Source organism: Passer domesticus, chromosome Z, assembly GCF_036417665.1.
Source record: "Passer domesticus isolate bPasDom1 chromosome Z, bPasDom1.hap1, whole genome shotgun sequence".
NCBI classification, from domain to species: Eukaryota; Metazoa; Chordata; class Aves; order Passeriformes; family Passeridae; genus Passer; species Passer domesticus.
Window position 1 is genome coordinate 12278942 of NC_087512.1, and position 19852 is coordinate 12298793.

Below are 19852 nucleotides of genomic sequence, written 5' to 3' on the forward strand. Positions count from 1 at the left end.
TTTTGTTTTCTCCATTTAGACTGCGTTACTTTCACTTTATGCTGAAGTGTGTTATCAAAGATCCTTCTACTCTCTCATGCACCCAGCAGCATAATCTCAGAACCTAGACCTGGAGAATCCCAAAATAACATTTTAAAGACCAATTACTTTCTGTCCATGCAGATATGTTATTTACAATACCTTACATCAGGTTCTATATGCAAAATTAAGCAATGAGCAGAGAAATAGCACTGGATTAAAATAAACTTGCACTTCTAGTACTTCTGCAAGTTTAATTTCTTCTTTTATCAGAAAAACATGCTAATTTTAATTACTAATAAATTCAAGCACTTTTAGGAAAACAAATCATTTTATGTATACTTACATTGTCACAATGTCAATTTTCATCACGACAAATGCATTATAAGAAATAGAAGAGAACTATGAATGAGAAACAGATATTGGAAAGACACATGAAAAGCAAAAGAGTGAATTTGAAAGATAACATTTATGCAAAATTATAACAAATATGATAGAAAGTAAGGTAAGACTAGAATACAGAAACATAGAAACCTTTTTAAACCCTTTTACCTGTATGTTATTAGTGGATGAAATGGAATAAACTGTGCTGGTCCAAATTCTACAGAGCATCCAGAAGCAATTAAGGTCAGCAATTCTCCCATACATGTCAATAAAACCAAACATCCACGTTTTAACATGCAAGCCAAGAAAAGGCTATCAGGAGTCCAGCTCATATCGCCAACCCAGTAAGATCTAAATGAGCAGGTAAAAAAATATTTTTTCTCTGTCAAACTTCAGCATCAGAGGGTGAGGATAGTTATAAAATAAATAAACAAACCATAACACAAAACCAAAAGATCCACAGCAGCAGAAACAGCATCATTTACTGACCTGATGAACCTGGATGGGGTCATGCTACTCTTGTTACTACAACCTTTCAGGCTACCCGAAACAGTTACAAAATTCAAGGTGTTCAGAAACAAAACCTGAGTTGCCTAGAAAGAAAAAATTAAGACACCATAAATGTTTGTATCAAAATGCCATTATTGCAAAAAAAATCTACTACTAACTTATGCACTAAATTTAGTGGACTGGTAACATCATTATACACGGAAATGACACTGTATTTCACTATTTATTACTACTGGAACATTTATTGAATTCTACGTGTCATTCTACACTTGAAATAGAACTAAGGACTATTATATACTTAATATGTAATTCAATATTCTTTTTAATGTAAGTTTTTTAATGTAACTTTTTTCTAAATCACTCAATATAAGATCATTCTTCTTTAGTCTTTCTGGTAATTAACAACTGGAGCTTTGAAGGATTGCACCATCCCAATCTGGTACATCAAAAAAACGGGTCCATTTTCCCTGTTATCATTACCATTAAAAAGTACATTAAAATTTGACCTCTGAGTTATTAATAGGAATAACATCATAAAGTCCAAAACATGTCAGGCTGAGGCTTTACTGAGAATCATCTAGAATCTTTGCAGATATGATGCAGAAATTAATTTCTTTTTTATTAGAGCATAGAAATGGCAGGATCTTATACCAACTTCTAACTGAACACCACAAATAAACAATTAGGAGTAGTAGTAAAAGTTTTTAGCCAGGGATATCAATGTAAATATAATTTCATGTTCCCTTATGAATGCTGAAATCATTCCAAAACTCTGTTTTTAAATCCTTGTTACCACTTCCTTCAAACTGAACTCTTAGCTAAAATGATGCACTGTCATACATACCTTTGGATCAGTTTGATTTACAGCTACTGCAAGCAGAAGTCCATCTCTTGCAAATGCACATAGCAGAGCTCCTCTTGACTTTACAGACACACACTGAGGAACCAAATTAACAAGAGAACAAGTCTGCTGTACCCACTGGATCTGGTATGGCAAAGAACTGAATGCCAACAAAAAGGTAAAAAAAACAAGGGGTTACTTCATTTTGCAGAATGGTATTATTCCTATACAGTAAAAAACCATGCGAGACAAAACCATATAAAGCATGAGCTTGTAAAAAAGAAAACAAAAACCAAAACACCTGTTTTTCTTCAAATGCCTTACAAATGAAAAAATATTTTGCACTTGCACAAGTTCAAAAATTATGTCTGATCACCAGGAGTTTTTATGGGATGGGATTTTTATGGGATTTTTAAGTCTAGAACATGCAAATATATACAGATCAATGACATATAATTGAGGCACTTGCATTCTAACCAGAAGCAGCTTCCCCAGACCTTGTAACATCATCCACCCCAGGAATACTCAGAATTTGAAAATCAACAGTATGTGGCTCGGAACAAAAATTTGAGGATGACCAGTCACTGGAAGTTTTCAATGATATGTTGGATTATGCTTCCAGTAACACCTAGTGGAAGATGTTCCTACCCATGGCAGGGAGGTTGGACTATGTGACCTTTACAGGTCCCTTTCAACCCAAAACATTCTGTGATACTATGAAGATTCAAAACATGACAGAAAACACAAGACAGAATCTGTCTCAAAGTATACTTATCTGACAGGAAAAAACCCCAAAACATTAATGTGCAAAAATTAATTAAATAACAGCAAGCAACGAAGCTAAGCATGAGTTGGCATAAGAAAATAGAAACGTAGTTACAATTTTAGGCTGCAATTACTATGGTGTGGATAGCTAGCTAGCTACACACATACATATGCATTTCTGCACTGGGTATATTATGCTCTATTTCATTTTTAATGCAGTATCAGAAAGAAATTACCATGCCACTGATAAACTGAAGATTAGGTCAAGTAGGACATCATTATTAAGCATCAAAAGGACATCATATAACAAAAGTAGTGGTACCACATCATGTGCAGGGTAAAATTTTCGCAAGTTATTAAAATAACACCTGCAGAGGGCATATCCATTTAAACTCATAGACATATGTGTCATCCAGGAAGAAGTATGCATGTGCTCCTGATTATTACTCAATAGCATTTTTAAGTGGTTGTATCAGTATAACTATTTCAATACTTGGCCCCAATCCAGATAAAGAAATGCACACACACACTTTCACACCAGGCAAAAGAAATGAAAAGGGCAACAGAAAACCAATAAAATATGCAAATCCACATAATGAAGAGGAAGAGGCAGTCAAGGCATTCATGGCTGCACAGTACAACAAATATAAGTAAATATAAGATATACAAGCAATATAACAAGACAAGTACACTCTATCATCATCATGCAAAAAACAATGAAACTAAAACACATGTGCCAACAGGCATACATAGCTACCCACACAGAAGGATATATATTCCCAGTATTATCTATGTGTAAGCTAATAATGAAGTATGGAATATATAAATAAATGCTGTTGTATTAAAAACATTCTACAAGGGACATATAAAGGACGGAGAGAATGGCTTTAAAATTACAGAGGGCATACTATAAACATCCACATGTCAACATAAATAGGTGCTGATAACCATAGGTTAATGGAACATCCATGTAAATGTGTTCAGTTGCATCTCTGAATCCCAGGTCCAAAAAATAATTAAAATATTCCTAATGCTGCTGTAACTTCAGATATCTTCGAACTTACCTAACATTTTTAAAGGTATTTTCATGCCATCGAAGAATCAAAAATGTGAGCATCAAACAGTCACCAGAGTAAAATACAAAAGAACACAAACAGCAATCACCTAGTACCTGTAAAAAGAGAACAACGATCTAAACAACCCCAAAAGGCTTGTCACACACAAATTTCTCTTTCATTATCTACACATTTAGATCAGCAGCTATTACAAATCAGATTACATAACACGTTGTCATTCAGAAATGTAAAGGCTGGCAAGAATGTAAGTGGGCCAGAAACTCTGATCTGATCCAGTATGGCTGCTCTTACGTTGTCATCAAATATAACATGAACCGAAACATTAAGCCTATGCAAAATGCCAAAGAGGCAGACATTGCTTTCAAAATTCACTGCAGCTTTTGTGGCTCTAATTTATTTAAGAAATAAAATTATTGCTTTGGGGTTTATTTTTTACCTCATTTTGTATGAAAGCAGCATCCACTCCAACTTCTTTTTCTTCAGTAGAAGGCAATATAACAGATTCATCAGTTAAAACTTGTGTCCAACGCCCAGAAAGAGAGGTTTTACCAGAGGCTGTATTTTCATGTTCTGTACTCTCCCACAAAAAGACACTTGCTGTCGGAGTAGTTAACAGTACCTTTCTGCCATCTCCAGACACATACAAGTACAACCTCATTAAACACTCTGGAGAAACAAAACCAAACAAACACAACAATGTGCCAGGATAGTTTCTGTTCCTTTGTTAGACATAGAATTAAAAAGAATAGAGAAAGTAATTTCTCTTCTCATCTATAACTAGAAATCCAAGCTGTCATGTTAAGTATCTTTAATTTCCAGCTTCATGACTAATAGCAGACCTCTGGCAGCAGTAAAGTCAGAAGGGTATCTATCTCTATGCACCCTATGAATTATCATTCCCACAATACTCGAGCATTAGAGATGTTTTCTGAGACAGCCTAAGTGCTCTATTATGGATTAATTTTAGCTCTTCGGTACACTACTGATCTTCCCTGAAATGACAGAATTTCTTGTGCAACACTTAACTTTAGAAGCTGGTATCAGTGATGCTATCCAATACAAGAAAATATTTCATACTTAAGTTTGCAAATACATGTCCGTATTTTATTCTTTCCAGCTAGCATTTGCCATAAAAGCCCACCTAGAGAGAACAAGCTTCAAATTATCTATATACTGTTTACATCAAATGTACATCTGCCCTACTTGATAACCTAGTCAGGAACCTTTTACAGTAAAAAATTAACCATTAAAAAATACACTTACAGTATCTGAAAATGAACTATTTACAAGGGATTACTAAATGAAAAACCTGCACTCAAATGACATTTGCCAAAGTTTAGCTAGTAAACAAATTATACAAATGCAAAATAATGTAAGAATACAGTTTTTCTCAGGTAATAACTTTTTAAAGAAAGGAAAACAACCTTCCCTTTATTCCATTTTTTCACAGGATTAATTGGAAAAAACCTACCTTGCGCTCCTGCTACTACTTTTTTTGACTCTTCGATTGCCGGTACAATTTTCAAGCAGTCCTGATCTTTATTCCAAAGAAACAGCTCTCCTGTTGTAAGTATTCCTGCCAACCAAGCAGCTGTGTTTGTTGGGGGAGAGAAGTTTTGAAGGATATTACTGTGAAGTTACTTCAAATTACTTCTCTTCCATCTTAGCCACAGTTCTAAGTGAACTGGCAGATGCTTTAGATACCTGCCTTTTCATACTGTTAAAATATAAATAAAATAGCCTGAGCTTATTACACGTAAGACATTATACTTAACCATTTCCTGATGTTGTTAAGACAACCACATTTTTCAACAATGACTGCAGCGAAGGGATTTTCTTCTTTGTCTTCCCTGACGACAAGTTAATTTCATTTATATGTTTACCATCTAGAAGAAAAACAGCCTCTTTTTCCTATTGAAAGAATGAAAAAGTATTTAATTTTTCAAAATGCTGTTTTCTACACACGCGTACAGAATAATGCAGAGAAAAATGTTAGGGAAAAAATAATTTTAAAAAGTACAACAAGGCACCAATTGCCATACTAATTTCATTCTTTGGCATATCTGCTTTACAGTACATTATATCCAGCATGGACTGACAGTGATGATGAATTTGATTCACAGGTTTCAAAACACCAAACTGATCTTAACTGTCATTAGTAAAGTTTTTCAAAGTCCCTCTACTAAACTCCCTGCTAAAAATGCAAAAATTGGACATTAGTTATCTTGTCTTGTAGTGTTTAATTTAGTGAGATAATTGCCAGTGACTTCAATAGAAAAAAAAAAAATCAGTGTTAAACTGCTACCTACTTAAAATTCAAATCTCAGAAGAAAAAAATTTAGTGTGATTTTATTAAAGAAGTCTAAGAAAGTGTGTCTTTCAAGAGATGCAGGACAAAATGAGGAAAAAAGAACCATTCACTTTTCCCACAATGTATTGTAAAAAACGTTGTGAAAATCTATACCCATCAAACAACAATCTCATCTAAGCTCTTCTGAATCTTTGAGGTAGGGAAAAAAAAAGGCTCTTCAATGTTCCTCTGGGAAACTAAATCTCCAGATTCAGATCAATAAGATAAAAATAATTTATTTCGTAACTCTGAAGGTTACTCAAAATACTTCCTGAGGTTGTTTTTAAACCTTCCTAAAGCAAATGGAAGTGCAAAGTATTATTCAATTAAAACTCAAAGAGTTTATTACACTTACCTGTCCAACCCATGATATGCGGGGCCATGGTTTTCTTTGCTTGATACACGTAGAGATGAGAACATCTAGCTTAATCTCCATTCTTACTAAATCTCTAGGTAACCATTATACAGAAAAGCAAATAGTGGCTTTCTCACACATCTCTAGAGAAACTGAAGAAAGAAAAAAAAAAAATCCAGAAGTTTTTGTTATCTGGGGGTAGGTGCAGAGGAGAGGAATTCACAAGCAAAGTCTTGACCATCTAGCAGCTTCCTTCTAAACACAAAGAGAATTGATGCTTACCCGTACTTCCAAACTTTTGATAATTTTTTTGTATACTTTTAAATATTTTTTTTTATATTTGATGTATTTTCCTCCGGGCAGCCCACGGGCGATGTGCTGCTCAGCGCTGCGGGTCACGCTAGCTCAGAAGGAGCTGAGAGAGTGAAGCCGCGAGTACATCGTCATGAACTCCAAAGATGCACACGAGACGAGGAAAACGCCCCGCAGCCTCGTCCGGCGGGACAGGAGCCCCGGGGCAGGGGCGCCGGCCTGGCGCGGGGCCAGCCGCGCACCCGAGCGCGGGGAGCGGCACAGCCTCCCCGCCGCAACCCGCGCTGCCCGTGCCCGGCTCAGGGCGGAGACGGCCCCCGGGGCGGGCTCCTTCCCCAGGGCAGCAGCGGCGGCGGGAGGAGCGGAGCGCGCAGCCCGCCGCTGGCTCCCGCAGCCGCGGCGCTGAGGGGCCGGGCCCGCCGCCCCGCGCTGCCCCGCGCAGCCGCAGCTCCCGGGCCGGAGCAGAGCGCAGAGCGCAGCCGCGGCCCCGCCCGCCCCGCGGCTCCCGGCCGCGCTGCGCCGGCCTGCCCTGCCGCCGTGTGCCCCCGCGTCTCTGAACGTGCCGGGAGTCCCCTGGTCCCCCAGAAATCCACCGGCATCCCGGGCTGTATTCAGAGCAGCGTGGTCAGAAGGATGACGGAGGCGATTCGGCCTCCCTGCTGCGGTGAGGCCTCACCTGGAGCGCTGCTCCAGCTCTGGGGTCCCCAGCGCGCGAAGGGCATTTGACCGGTTGGAAAGGGTCCGAAGGAGCGCAGCGGTATCAAAAGCTGGAACACCTCTCCTATGAAGATAGGCTGGGAGAGCTGGGCTTGTTTAACCTGGAGAAACTTCTGCAGAAACCTCCTTGAGACAAATCAGTACTTAACGGGGACTTATAAAATAGAGGGAAGTGAGACTTTTTGCAAGGGTGTATACGACAAAGATGATTTGGTTTAAACTAAATGAGACAAGTTTACATTAGATGTTAGAAAGAAGTTCTTTGAGACTGGGGAGGGCACTGGGACAGGTCAGCCAGAGGAACTGAAGATGCCCCAGCCCTGGTAGCACTAAGGCCAGGTTGGATGGGGCTCTGAACAGGCTGGTCTGGTTGAAGGTGTCCCTGCATGGCAGACTGTAGCCATGATATTTTATGCAAAATCCTTTCCTAGGATTTTTCCCGTCCTGAGGAGCTGAGAGCCTCAGGAAAGAAATGTAAACAATAACTATCTGCTGCTGTGGAATGCAACAGGTGCATCGTTCATTGGCCCATGTGGATTGTTTTCAATCAGTGACCAATCACAACCACCTGTGCCGAGGCTGTGAGCAGTCACAGGATTTTGTTATGCATTCTATTCTATTCTGTTCTGTTCTATTCTATTCTATTCTTGTTCTTTGTAGCCTTCTGATCATCTTCTCACTCTGTTATTTTAGTATAGTTTTAATGTAGTATTTTAATATAATATATAACATCATAAATCAGCCTTCTGAGAAAAATGGAGTCAAGCCTCATGTCCCCACACTTGGAGCATCCACTGCGACAGCAGACCTTCAAACTCAGATAATTTTAGGGTTCTGTGAGCTCTCATATGTCAAGAAAACGGGCTATTGAGACTTGATGATCAACACAACTCCCTCAGTGGGGAAAGCCAGACACCATGGATTGCCTGTGGCAACCACCCACTGGGAACAGGGCACATGGCTGTGGGGGAAATTTGCATCAGCATCAGTATTTGGGGATGAGGGGCATGAGTAACAGCAGGAGACATACCTGTAAGAGATCAGCTTACAGATCAGCTTGTTCTCTATACACTACAGGAATTACTGGAATTCAGGCTGTCCTCGTTTTAGCTGAGATAAAGGTAACTTTCTTCCAAGTAGCTGGTACAGTGCTATGTTTTTGATTTAGCAGAACAATGTTGATAACACACTGATGCTTCAGCTCTTGCACCACAGGTACTTACTTTATATAAAGGAGTTTTCAGTGTCCTGTGCTCTGCCACCGAGCAGGTACACAAAAGACAGGAGGGAGCACAGCCAGGAGGGCTGGCACAAACTGACCAAGGGGATTTTCCACACCGTGGAACATCATGCTCAGTACATAACACAAAGGAGCTTGTGGGTGGGAGGAACCCATCACTACTGAGGGACAGGCTGGCCACCGGTCAATCTATGATGAGCAATTGCATGATACCTTACTTGTGTTTCTTGGTTTTATTTCTCTCTTTTTGTTACCTCCCTTTTTGTTACTATTACTTTGCCTTTTTTCAATTATTAAATGGTTATGTCAACCTATGGATTTTGCCTTTTTTCCAACTCCCCCCATCCTATGGAATGGGGTACGGGAGTAAGAAGTGGCTGTGTGATACTTCCTAGAGGGGGTTAAACCATGACAAGGTGAAATACAGGTAGGGTAAGCTGTCACTATATTTTATTATCTTGAAGAAACACCCTTGATTTGCTTAAAGCAGCTGTTCTTTGAAACTCACCCTTGTTCCTACCTTCTGCCACCTTTCCCTAATCACAGTCTCGATTGAAAGCTACAGAAGAAAAAAATAAAAGATACATTGATAACATTGTTAATGAGCAATGTTTTGTGTTGGTCTGCTACTTCCCTGTGATTATCATCCTTCATTTAATCTACTGCATTAACGCACCCTTCTCCCCTCTGGCCCCAGTTTTCCATGTACCTCCAAATTTAAATTGGTAAACAGAACCTATCCTTTCTCCATCTGAGAGCAGAGCAAGTGTTATGAAAACAAAAGGTTATGTGTATACTGGAATTAGCTGCTGTCAATCTGAAAAATATCAGAGGTAACTTGTGATACACTTTGAAATACTACTACTTTGATAAATTTACAATATTCCCAGAGGAATCCTTATTCCATTAACTGTAGAAAAAACCAGAAGAGCTGAACTACAAGTCTGTGATTTGTGTCTGTTCAAAACTTATAGTGATTTCTCCAAATCTGAAAGAGAAATCTGTTTAGTAATCACAGATTACAGAATGTGGCTGAACACAACATATTTTTATGCAAATACTGAAATTTAGTTAAATATATCAGGCAAGACTTTGGACATTATTTGTGTGAACTGCACTAACAAGACCATGGTAAATGCATGATATCCTTGGTATGAAACATAGCTTAGCAGAAGATAACTTCTAATACTTGGAGATGGTTTATAATGGAAGAAAATATTTTTCCCAGGACACACAGGACTACTATTTAAATACTTCTTAAGTTTTTAACACTGACAAAGAAGAAAAGCTAATTCTAATATTTCACCTCTTTTTTCATCTAACAAGGTTAAAAAAAGTTGTATTTTAATTTTTATGTTGTATCAATGAGTGCATTTGCTGGCTTAAAATCACCAAAAAATCACCAAAATCATTAAAAAAATGTATTTGGTAGTCGAGAGGGAAAGAAATGTACTTTAAGCAAAATTTTAGAGCATACCTATTCCATAGTAAAGGCACTGTAGAGCACACAGCATGTGAAAAGCAGCAGGATTGATGCCCTCATTCTCCAACACTTTTAATTCCTGTTGTCTGGACAAAGGCCCTTAGATGTCCTTGAGAGGCACTGAGAGGAACAGAGTGAAGCAGTGGAAGCGTGCTGGGCCCATAACATAGAGGCTGATGGATTAAAACCCTATTCTAATGGATTTTTTTCTTTCATGGAGTACAAGACCTAGCAATCCCCAGGGAGGCTGGGGACCAGCATGGCAGATTAGGGAACTGTTGGCCTGACTAAAGGGAAAGAACTAAATGCACAGATAATGGAAACTAGGACAGGGAACCAGGGAAGAGTATAGAGAATGATTGGTTATATAGAGATGAGGTGAGGAAGGCCTTCCAGAAGCTGGAATTGAACCTGGCAAGGGGCATAAGGAATAACAAGAAGGGCAACTACAGGTATGTGAACTAGGAAATGAAGGTCAGAGAAGGTGTAATGCCCCTGATAAACAGTGATGGAAAGCTGTTAACAGATGCAGGCTCAACATTTTTGCAAGTCTTCAATGGAAACCTGTCTTCCCACACCTCTTGAATTGGGAGCAGGATGGCGACTGGGGGAGCAAAGTGCTTCCCATTGGCAAGGGAAGATCAGGTTCGTGATGACCTAAGGAACCTGAATTTATTTAAGTCTGTAGAACCCGGTGAGATGCATCCCAGGGTCCTGAGGGCATTGTCTGATGTAGTTCCCATCACTCTCAATAACTGAAAAGTCATGGCAGTCAAGTGGAGTCGCAGGTGATTGAAGAAAATGCATCCATCTTTAGAAAAAGAATAAAGAATAACTCTGGGAACTGCTAACCTGTCAACCTCCCCTCTATGCCTGGGAAGATCATGGGAACAGGTTCTCCTAGAAATTGTGCTGAGGCACATGGAGGACAGAGAGGTGATTTGGGACCACCAGCAGAGCTTCACCAAGGGTAAGTCATGCCTGATCAACCTGGTAACCTCCATGACTGAGTGACTCCAACAGTGGACAAATGAAGGGATACAGATGGTATTTGTCTGGACTTCTGTAAAGCCTTTCAGATGGTCCCCCACACATCTGTGTGAGAGGCTGCACATGCCCCAGCCATGGCACTCACAGCCAGAGAGCCAAACGTGTTCTGGGCTGTATCCAGACCCTGGGGGGAGCAGGGGAGGGAGGGGATTCTAGGTGTGTATACAATTTGGTGTTTGCACATAATAAAAATAGACAGAAGTCAATTTTTGACTTCTTTATTTGATTTTAACAGATAAAACATATTAAAATGGAATAGGGGAAATAATTTGCTTTTCCCCATTATTTAATACAAAGAAAAAGAAAATATTTTTGAAATATTTTTTATCCCCATGGCAAAGATCACACAATGTACTTTATTTCAACAGTATAAAAAAAGCTTTCTATCGTTGAAAAACCTAGTAGTAGTAAAAGTAAAAGACACTCCATTTGTCACATTTACATTCTACAATTTGTAGATACTTTTAGGAAGAGCATGAATACAGGCCACACATTTGATAACCATGGCAGGAGAAAACTCTCTCAGGATTTTCTTTCTGAAGATTTGTTTGTTCGTAATTCAGTGCCTTTATTTCAGTTTGCACTAATGATTCTGTTCTTGTATTAGTCAATCAGTGAAGCCGTTCTAACTTGGCCTGTAGAGATTTAAAATTCCCAATAGTAGTCTGCACCATTAGTGTGGGGCTCATAGACTGAAGTTCAACCAGGTAGCAACTAACAGCATCCAAGCAAACATTTGTGAATCGTCGCCTGCAAAGAAAACACAGAATAACAATGAGCTCCTTTTTAATCCCACATCTCAGAATTCATCTGAACTAGAACATAAGCATTCTTTCAGTTGCAATGGAATAGTGTATCAGTAAGACATCTGTCAGCTGCTTTTAAGTATTTAACTATTCATTAAGAGAAATTTATTTTTGAAATCTAATGCCTGTAACTAAGGCATAATGGGAAAATAACTGACCCATTACTATTTATCTAATATTAAATATAGACTATAAAAGCATGGTACAGTTTATAGAAATGTGAAATATGGAGATACTACTTTAGATACTATTATAGTCAATGTATAGGTTTTAATTTAGATAGCAGTTTAAATGTCTTAAATTATACTCAAATCTAAATTTATGTATAGGTAGGTATTAAGTAGGTATTAAAATCAGACAACATTCACTGAAAGTTCTAATAGATATTTAAATCAGCCAACCATAAAAGATAAAAGATAGAAGCAAACTATATGTGAACAGGGGATATTTATATTTTTCAAAAGAATCAGAAACATCTATGTTTAGAAGAGTTATCAAGACTTCCCTAGTTCTGCTTTTTGGTTTTGAGACAAGATGGCTCTGACTGAAGTTCATATAGTCTATTTAAATAAAAATTGTCAAAGCTAGAGGTGATATGCAGGCAACTTTCTCAAGTACTTAGCTATCTTTTTTGGTAGAAACTTTTTCTATTATTACACCTAAATTTCTTCCTGATGTGAACTAAGCTGAATTTTAGTCTTGGACTCTGATTCATCATCAACCTCTTATAAAGAAATGGGGAAGATCCATCCCAATGTTTGGTCTTCTCTTTCCTAGAGTAACTCAGAGCTTCTAGAATTTGTACATGAAACAGTTCACTGTTTCAATTACAAAATGCCCAATTTGTGTTTTCCCCCACTTTCACATATTGCTACAGATTTGTCTGAACTAGTCCTTAAAGTATATTGCCAAAAATCACAAAATAATCCTCTCAGTTTCTCAAGGATCTTCAGTGATATGAAGAAAATTACCTTTGTGGAAGTAGTTTATAAGGCAGATTTCTACAAGTTTCTAATAGTTTCTACAAGTTTCAAATAGTTTTGAATGACAAGTGTTAAGAATAAAATATTAAATTCACCCAAAAGAAGAGAAGCTTTGGGAATTGCTGGAGTGAAGAATTTTAGATATTTTATGTTTCACTATTCATTAGGATATAGCTGTCCTTTTACCTCATAGGTACTCTGCTTGGATCCTGTACATATCCTGACAGTAATACGTGAATACACTCCAAGAGATGCAAAGGCTTTTTCATTCTACTCCAATATGGATCCTAAAAAAAACCCCAACAAACCCCACAAAATATTAAGGACACAAACATTAAGGAGACAAGACAAAAAAAGGTGTGTCATGTATACAGGAATTGCCAGCTGTGTAATTATTTATTTATTGTATCAAGAAAGTTAGATAAATAGGAATTCTATCTTAATCTATATTTAAGCCTGTATTTAAACATTATTTTAAATTACGTATGTAAATATACATAAATGTAACCCCCATTACCACAAAGTCAAACTTCTTTGTTTATTGCATTAATGGATTGGACAAGATGTAGTAATACAACAAATTTTAATCATTATTAGGAAACAAATAAAATTAATATACTCAATATAAGCTGTTCCTTCTGCAATATAAGAATTCTAATCCTATTTCATCCTAAACTAGCTCCAGGTAAACTAAAAGAATTAACAAATTTCCTCATCATGCTCTGGTACTGAAATGACTAAAATCCACAGATTTTTTTCACAGGGAGAAAATGCAGCTTTTTTTGAAGTCTTTGAGTAAAGGAAGCAAAGCTTTGAGTGCATATTTTGTTATATCCTTCCTTATATTATTTCATGTTTCCCATTAAAGAGAGACCTTGATAACAGTTGAACACAGAATTTTTATTTTGTGTAATTTTCCTTACCCGCGCTTTGAACAGCTGGTCATACACTTCAAGCAGTCTTGGCAATGGCACTCCAATTTCTTGCATGGTGTATGTTACAAAACCTACATCCCAGTTCAAAGTGCAGACCTGCTGCTCTAGAAACTGCACTAGAAAATCTGGAGGACATAAACAAGGCAAAATTTAGATTCCAACTTGTTACTGGGAGTCTAGGAAACAAAGGCATTTAAGAGTCATTTACTATCAGCAGTGCATGGCAGGGATTACTCATACTTAGTACTTTGATACCATTTTGCTTTGCAACTGTGCTGTTAAGAAAAATTCATTAATTTTTGTTTCTATACAAAACACGTACTATGACTACATTTGCTAGAATGGTCAGAAAAACTACTAAAGCTTGTTTAAGTGCCTGTAACAAGAGTGTATTGATCAGCACGGAATGTTCATATTTAATATCAGTTGCACATTATTTCAGGATTATAAAATAAAAGAAGATTTACTGCTGAACAATATATTTGCCAGGTTTTTATATAATTGTCAAAACATATGACCATCAGAAAAGCAGAAATTTTAAGAACTATCCAGGAATCTCCTGAATAATTTTCAGAATCTACCCATTCAGATGGCAGATGGTTCATACAGAATTTCAAGAGACAGCAGATAAATGTGCTTGCTTAAAATCTTAAATGTATAAATACACATTTTGTACTTTGTGCTTTGATGGAAACAAACTTCGCTACTTTCTAAAATGGGATCTGCACAGCCATCCAAAAGTAACTGCTGCTACCACCTAAACTTCATTTATTTCCCATTTCTTTTGAGATTAAAAAATGAGAAACATTTCTTAGTTTAAAACTTTTCTAAGAGTCTAAAAAAAAAAGCTGAAACCCATCCAACAAACATATGTTTATTTACTGTGCAGGCTAATCACTTGCCTAAAGGAAAGTAGCGAGGTGTGCCAGCATAGATCTTGCCAAGCAATGCCAGCTTCAGACAAAGCGCTTGCATTCTGTCAGCGGGGCTCAGAGATACACTGTCGCTCAACTCTGGAAATGAAAAGAAAACACTCAGAACTTCAGGAAAAGTCCTACATTTATACAAAATGACACTGAGGCACATAATTTAAAAATAATACATGAAAGTCTTACACTCTTGTCAACAAAAAAATCAGCACATGGAAGTAAAAATTCAACCTTTTCTGATGTGTTTGCACATATATTTTAAAGTTTTTATGCTTCCATGAAGTTCCACGCAAAACTACTTAAAAAACTACAAACAAACAAAACCACATTCCAGATCCCAAAACATACACACTACCACACAGCTTTTCCCTTAGATCTCTGATCAATGTTGTTAGCACAATGGTAAACTTGAGCCCTAAAACCAAGGGGGAAAAACTCCCAATCAATCAAAACCAACAGAAACAGATAGTGATGAGAGAACTGATGGTAAAGGATGAGAGAGATCACAACTCGTACTCCATTAAGACATACCTTTTTCAATGACTTCTTGCCACAGAGTTTGCACCAAGATAGGATCAGAATGACCTGCACAATGTATAATTGCAAGCTTACACTCCGAGAGCTTAAAAGGGTCAGCAAATTCTCCATACAGCTGAAAGAAAAATTACCAAGCTTTATTTTTCACGTAGGATCAAATTATATCTTAAAAATCAGTTGTTTCTTATTTTATCTGACTGACTAGTAAATATGCAACGTAATTGTTGTCAACCACTAAATTTTTTTTGCTATGTGTAGTTTCATTTCTTAGATACAGCACTAAATTTTATATGAATTTGAAATGAAAACTTAATTTTCCAATAGTTTTTTCTATGAGTGAAGAAATTTAAGAGACGTCATAATGAAAATAAACATGTGAAAGAAATTAAAATACTAAAGACTGAAAGACTATTAAAGTACAGAAAATTACAGTCCAGAGTAACAGACATTCTGAGACCAGGAATGATAAACTGCCTATTACTCTTCCTAGTCAATACAGAATCATTCTTTGAAAAACATTTTTTCTCCCCAAAATTTGATAAACTGGACTTTAACACAAGGAAATTTCCGTCACCTTGGTTATATCCATCAGCTCAGCATCAAGTTGGGAGATTGCATCTTGTACTGAAGAATGATGGGAATACTGCCGCTGTAATGTTTCTTGTATTTGAAGTTGGATCCTTGCAACCTTGTTTAAGAGGAAAATACAGTATTTCAAGATTGAATTAATTTAATCACAGTTTAAAAATACACCCATATTTAACTTTAAATGTATTTAAATGTAGAAATATTGCTGCCTTATACCATTAAGTCTATTATAATCTGCCTAACTTTGCAGGACGAAAGCAAATAAATTCATTTATACAGAACTGGTAGTGCAACTGTTATGCCAATGAGACAAAGTGAAATAATGCATTTACAGTGTAGCTTAGATTACTATTTTTTCTTACTTCCATTTTTTCTTCTAGTTCATGTAGGAATTCACCATCTGCAGCTAAAGAGGATATGGCAGTGGAACTTTTGGCACTCAAAATGGCACGTGCAATGTATTCAAGACGCTGCTGAAGAGAAATTTCTGTGCTGCAAAATAAATATTCATAATAAAATGAGTACTTAATATAATTATTTGAGGGTAAGTTATAGTCTACCTAGACTCTGGAAAGTAATATGTGCCTTTTCCAAATTTTACTAAACCATGCATGACAATCCAACCACGTTACCCCATCTTTGCTGCAAGCTCAGTTCTAGTGTACTTCTCAATAAGAACTGGCCACTTAGTAAGTTCTAATTACAGGAAATACATCGCAAAGTAATGTATAATACAAAAACAAACATTATCATTGATTTCCAGTAATTGCCTAGATTTAAAGCTAACATCTGCTATTTTTTTTAATAAAACCTCCTTTTTAAAAAGTACTTAGACAAAAGGTTTTGATTTAGTTTTTTTTTTCTGTTTTTCCCTAGTTATCTCAATATATAAACAATAGATCACACATAATACATACCTATGGAGATCAGCCAACTTAGCCAAGACTCTGGCAGCATTACTAAAATTTCTGTTTTTTTCAAAGTATCTCCAGAGTAAATCCATATAGCGAACTTTGTTTTGGTCAATCTTGGTCATCCGCACCAGGTAGGGCTCCAAAAAGGGGGCAGTAACCTGCAGACATCAGAAAGGTAACACTCATACTCTTGCCCTTCCCTGCCTTTTAAAGCATTATTACAATCACCTCTCCCAGTTCACTGAGTATACACAAGCTCACCTGTAACAGTTTGTCTGCCAAGTCAGCTTGTATCAACCAATTGTAAAGTGCAATACTGAAGAGCTCATCTGTTGAACGCTGAGCCAGCTTTAGCATTTGTTCAAACTAAGGGAAGAAAAGATCAGTACTGCTATTAGAGAAGTGGTTACATTACTTCAAGCCCTGAATTACCATGCTTAGGTTCACATTATTTGCATGTCATAATTTCTATGGGTGCTCTAGATATTGAGGCCAATTCATGACAAACCTTCACTTCATTAAACTACTCCATAATTTTATTAAAATAATAAAATTCTAGACCCCTTCAGATCACACCGTTCTCTGGAGTGTAGTCACGACTTTTTTGTAAGTTTCTTACATGATGTCCAGCTTCTTCATTGCTTAACATGTTGGGGTCAGATGACAGCACAGGAGGACCCGGCTTCTTGGGTACACTGGGAGACTGAGGAGCAGCTTTACTTTGATTCACTAACTCTTGAAGGGTGTCAGTGATACACTTGTAGCTGTTCAATCTGTAAACAGAGGAAAAGAAAATAAAAGCTTCGTAATTTTCATTGCCATTGTCCATAAAATGGTTTTCTCAAGTGTGTTATTGTATGCCTTTGTAGATAGTTACTAAGATTTAAAGATTATTGTCAGCTTATTGTCAGCTGGATGTCACAATCTAGTTTGTTCTCATTCATCTTTTTAAGAAGTATTTCTGTAGTGTTCTGATTACAATGTTTTCTGCATCTGTTACCCCTTGTTTCAGATTAAGTTGCTGCCATATTAATCATAATCAAGGGGAGCATAATGGCCAGAAATATTTATATTGTGTCCCTTATCATGAAACGCTTCTTTATTATTACCCTGCATTCCTTCCATAAAAAGCTACTTTCCCAGTCACTTGAAATAAAGCAAACATTAAATAATGACAAATATAATCCTGAAAACTTGCCTTTCTTGAAAAGCTTGGAGTCCGACAACATCTTCTTCTGGTTCTCCATTTTTATAGAAATGAAGGCCAAGACCTTGGGGATCTTTCTTTTCAGCTGCTGTAAGAGAGAGCTCTACTACTCCCTCATAGAAACGCACTAGGAAAAATCAAAACAAAATCACTGCTCATTATTGTATTAAATTCACAACAAAATGGTAAGTGACATCAAACATTTCTCAAGCAAATGCTACACTATTCACTCAGGTCCATATCCTTTAAAGTCTACACCTGTTCCCACCCTGTGGCATTTATTTTCAAACTTGAACTTAAGATATTAAGTTACACAGAAATTACATAAAACGTCCTCCATAATATATAATACTGTACAGAGGACCATTTCTTAACTGTTACATAATTTAAATGTATATGTAACTGATATACTGCACTAATTAGGATTGAGAACTTTCTTTCGAACAGTGTATTCTGTACAAAAGGTACCTGAAACCCTCTGCTTACAGAGAACCTAGTGAAATGTTTCAACCACATATATGAAACAACTGGACACTGCAATATGAAGTAAATACATGGGACTATTTTAATACAGAAATGGATTTCTTTGTTGGCTTGTTAAATCTAGCAAGGCTTTAAAAAAGAAAAGGCTGGAACATTTTAATTTTAAGATTTATTAAGCAACTGTTTATGGTAAAAAATTACAAAACAGAGTTGAAAGTTATCAAACAAAACAAACAGAAAAGATGGCATGAAAGAATATCATGAAATTATTCAGCATGATCAGTGACTGGCTCTTACCCTGCCTGTACTGTGCACAAACATTAGCAAGGTCTACTTGATTGCTGATCTTCTGGTATTCTTTCAGTGACTCCCTCAGCATCTTCTCTTTTTCCATTTTGCTTTGAGCTTGTCGAGATCGCTGAAGAAGTTCATTTGCCTAAAAACAAATGCAAAATGGAAATTATTAACATGAACACATCATGGATACTATTAATGAGCTATTTTCTAAATTTCAAAGCTGAAACAGAAGAAAGACCATCCTCTCAAAAGCACTCTTGGTCACTAAGTTTCCAGCAGAAAGGCTACAAGAGCATTAGAAGAGCTGAAGACTTAACCAACTGGTTTCCTATTCTCTCCTCACCAGTTACTTCTTTCAAATTTATCTGAAAAGCTTCAAAGACCTAAGTTCTTAAACACAACTGAATGTCACAAATTCCAGCAAACTGTGGAATGGACAAAACCCAAGATACTATGCTGAGAAAGACTGGAATAAGACAACATTGTATCAACATAAAGAAGACAGAATTAAGGTTAGAGATCAGATTAGAGTTAAGAGACTATGAAAATAACTGCTAATGCATCAAATATATTTTGTGTAATGTTCATTAATAGCATTAATCAATTAGAAGACGAAAATACGCCCACAATGTGACTTCATCTCCTTCTGCTTCTGAAACTACTTGAGCATAATAATGACTTACAAGCTGCCCAATGTATCTCATTTGTGTATGTTCTCAAGCTGTGTTCGGGTGCTGTAGAATCTGGAAGTGCACTTACCTTTGAACACACAGCATCATCAGTGCTATAAAGAAGAGGGCAGATATCTTGCAAATGGGCAATGATTCCATCCACAGCAGCATTATCTCTGATGTAACAGTTTATAAGAGAGGCAATGAGTGCTCCAGTCAACTCTCTATCTCTAATCACCAAGTCTTTAAAAGCAGTAACCTTTAGCTGTTCCTGAAGTTCCTGAAGATGAGACAGAATTTTATTAGTTTACCAAATCTTTTACTTGACCCTGTTTAGAAATGTATGAATGTTCCAGCAGCAAAATTAACTGTTTCTAATAATTAAAAACATACATAACTCC

General features: G+C 37.0%; 2 protein-coding genes across 9 annotated transcripts in view; both read right to left on the reverse strand.

Annotated features, from left to right (window-relative positions):
- Positions 1-7029, reverse strand: part of CPLANE1 (ciliogenesis and planar polarity effector complex subunit 1) — a 58358-nt gene extending 51329 nt beyond the window's left edge. For 6 of the 7 annotated variants that reach the window (XM_064404065.1, XM_064404064.1, XM_064404063.1 and 3 more), the window contains exons 1-9: positions 6582-7029; positions 6300-6451; positions 5370-5505; positions 5066-5185; positions 4031-4260; positions 3583-3689; positions 1757-1913; positions 892-995; positions 571-753 (exon numbers count right to left, since the gene is read on the reverse strand). In XM_064404065.1, the coding sequence (XP_064260135.1) occupies positions 571-753; positions 892-995; positions 1757-1913; positions 3583-3689; positions 4031-4260; positions 5066-5185; positions 5370-5505; positions 6300-6380 (1118 nt within the window). In that variant the 5' untranslated portion in view covers positions 6381-6451; positions 6582-7029. Of the gene's footprint in view, positions 1-570; positions 754-891; positions 996-1756; positions 1914-3582; positions 3690-4030; positions 4261-5065; positions 5312-5369; positions 5506-6299; positions 6452-6581 lie in introns of those variants that run through there. The other variant, XM_064404067.1, reaches the window with a different exon arrangement.
- Positions 7030-11303: 4274 nt separating this feature from the next.
- The window catches only part of NUP155 (nucleoporin 155), a 31665-nt gene continuing 23116 nt past the window's right edge, over positions 11304-19852 (reverse strand). For both annotated transcript variants that reach the window (XM_064405726.1, XM_064405727.1), the window contains 13 exons: positions 19540-19731; positions 18781-18919; positions 17992-18127; positions 17413-17566; positions 17055-17159; positions 16797-16951; positions 16242-16371; positions 15866-15979; positions 15286-15406; positions 14728-14838; positions 13814-13950; positions 13077-13177; positions 11304-11851 (listed from right to left, as the gene is read on the reverse strand). In XM_064405726.1, the coding sequence (XP_064261796.1) occupies positions 11713-11851; positions 13077-13177; positions 13814-13950; positions 14728-14838; positions 15286-15406; positions 15866-15979; positions 16242-16371; positions 16797-16951; positions 17055-17159; positions 17413-17566; positions 17992-18127; positions 18781-18919; positions 19540-19731 (1734 nt within the window). In that variant the 3' untranslated portion in view covers positions 11304-11712. The remainder of the gene's footprint in view (positions 11852-13076; positions 13178-13813; positions 13951-14727; positions 14839-15285; positions 15407-15865; positions 15980-16241; positions 16372-16796; positions 16952-17054; positions 17160-17412; positions 17567-17991; positions 18128-18780; positions 18920-19539; positions 19732-19852) is intronic.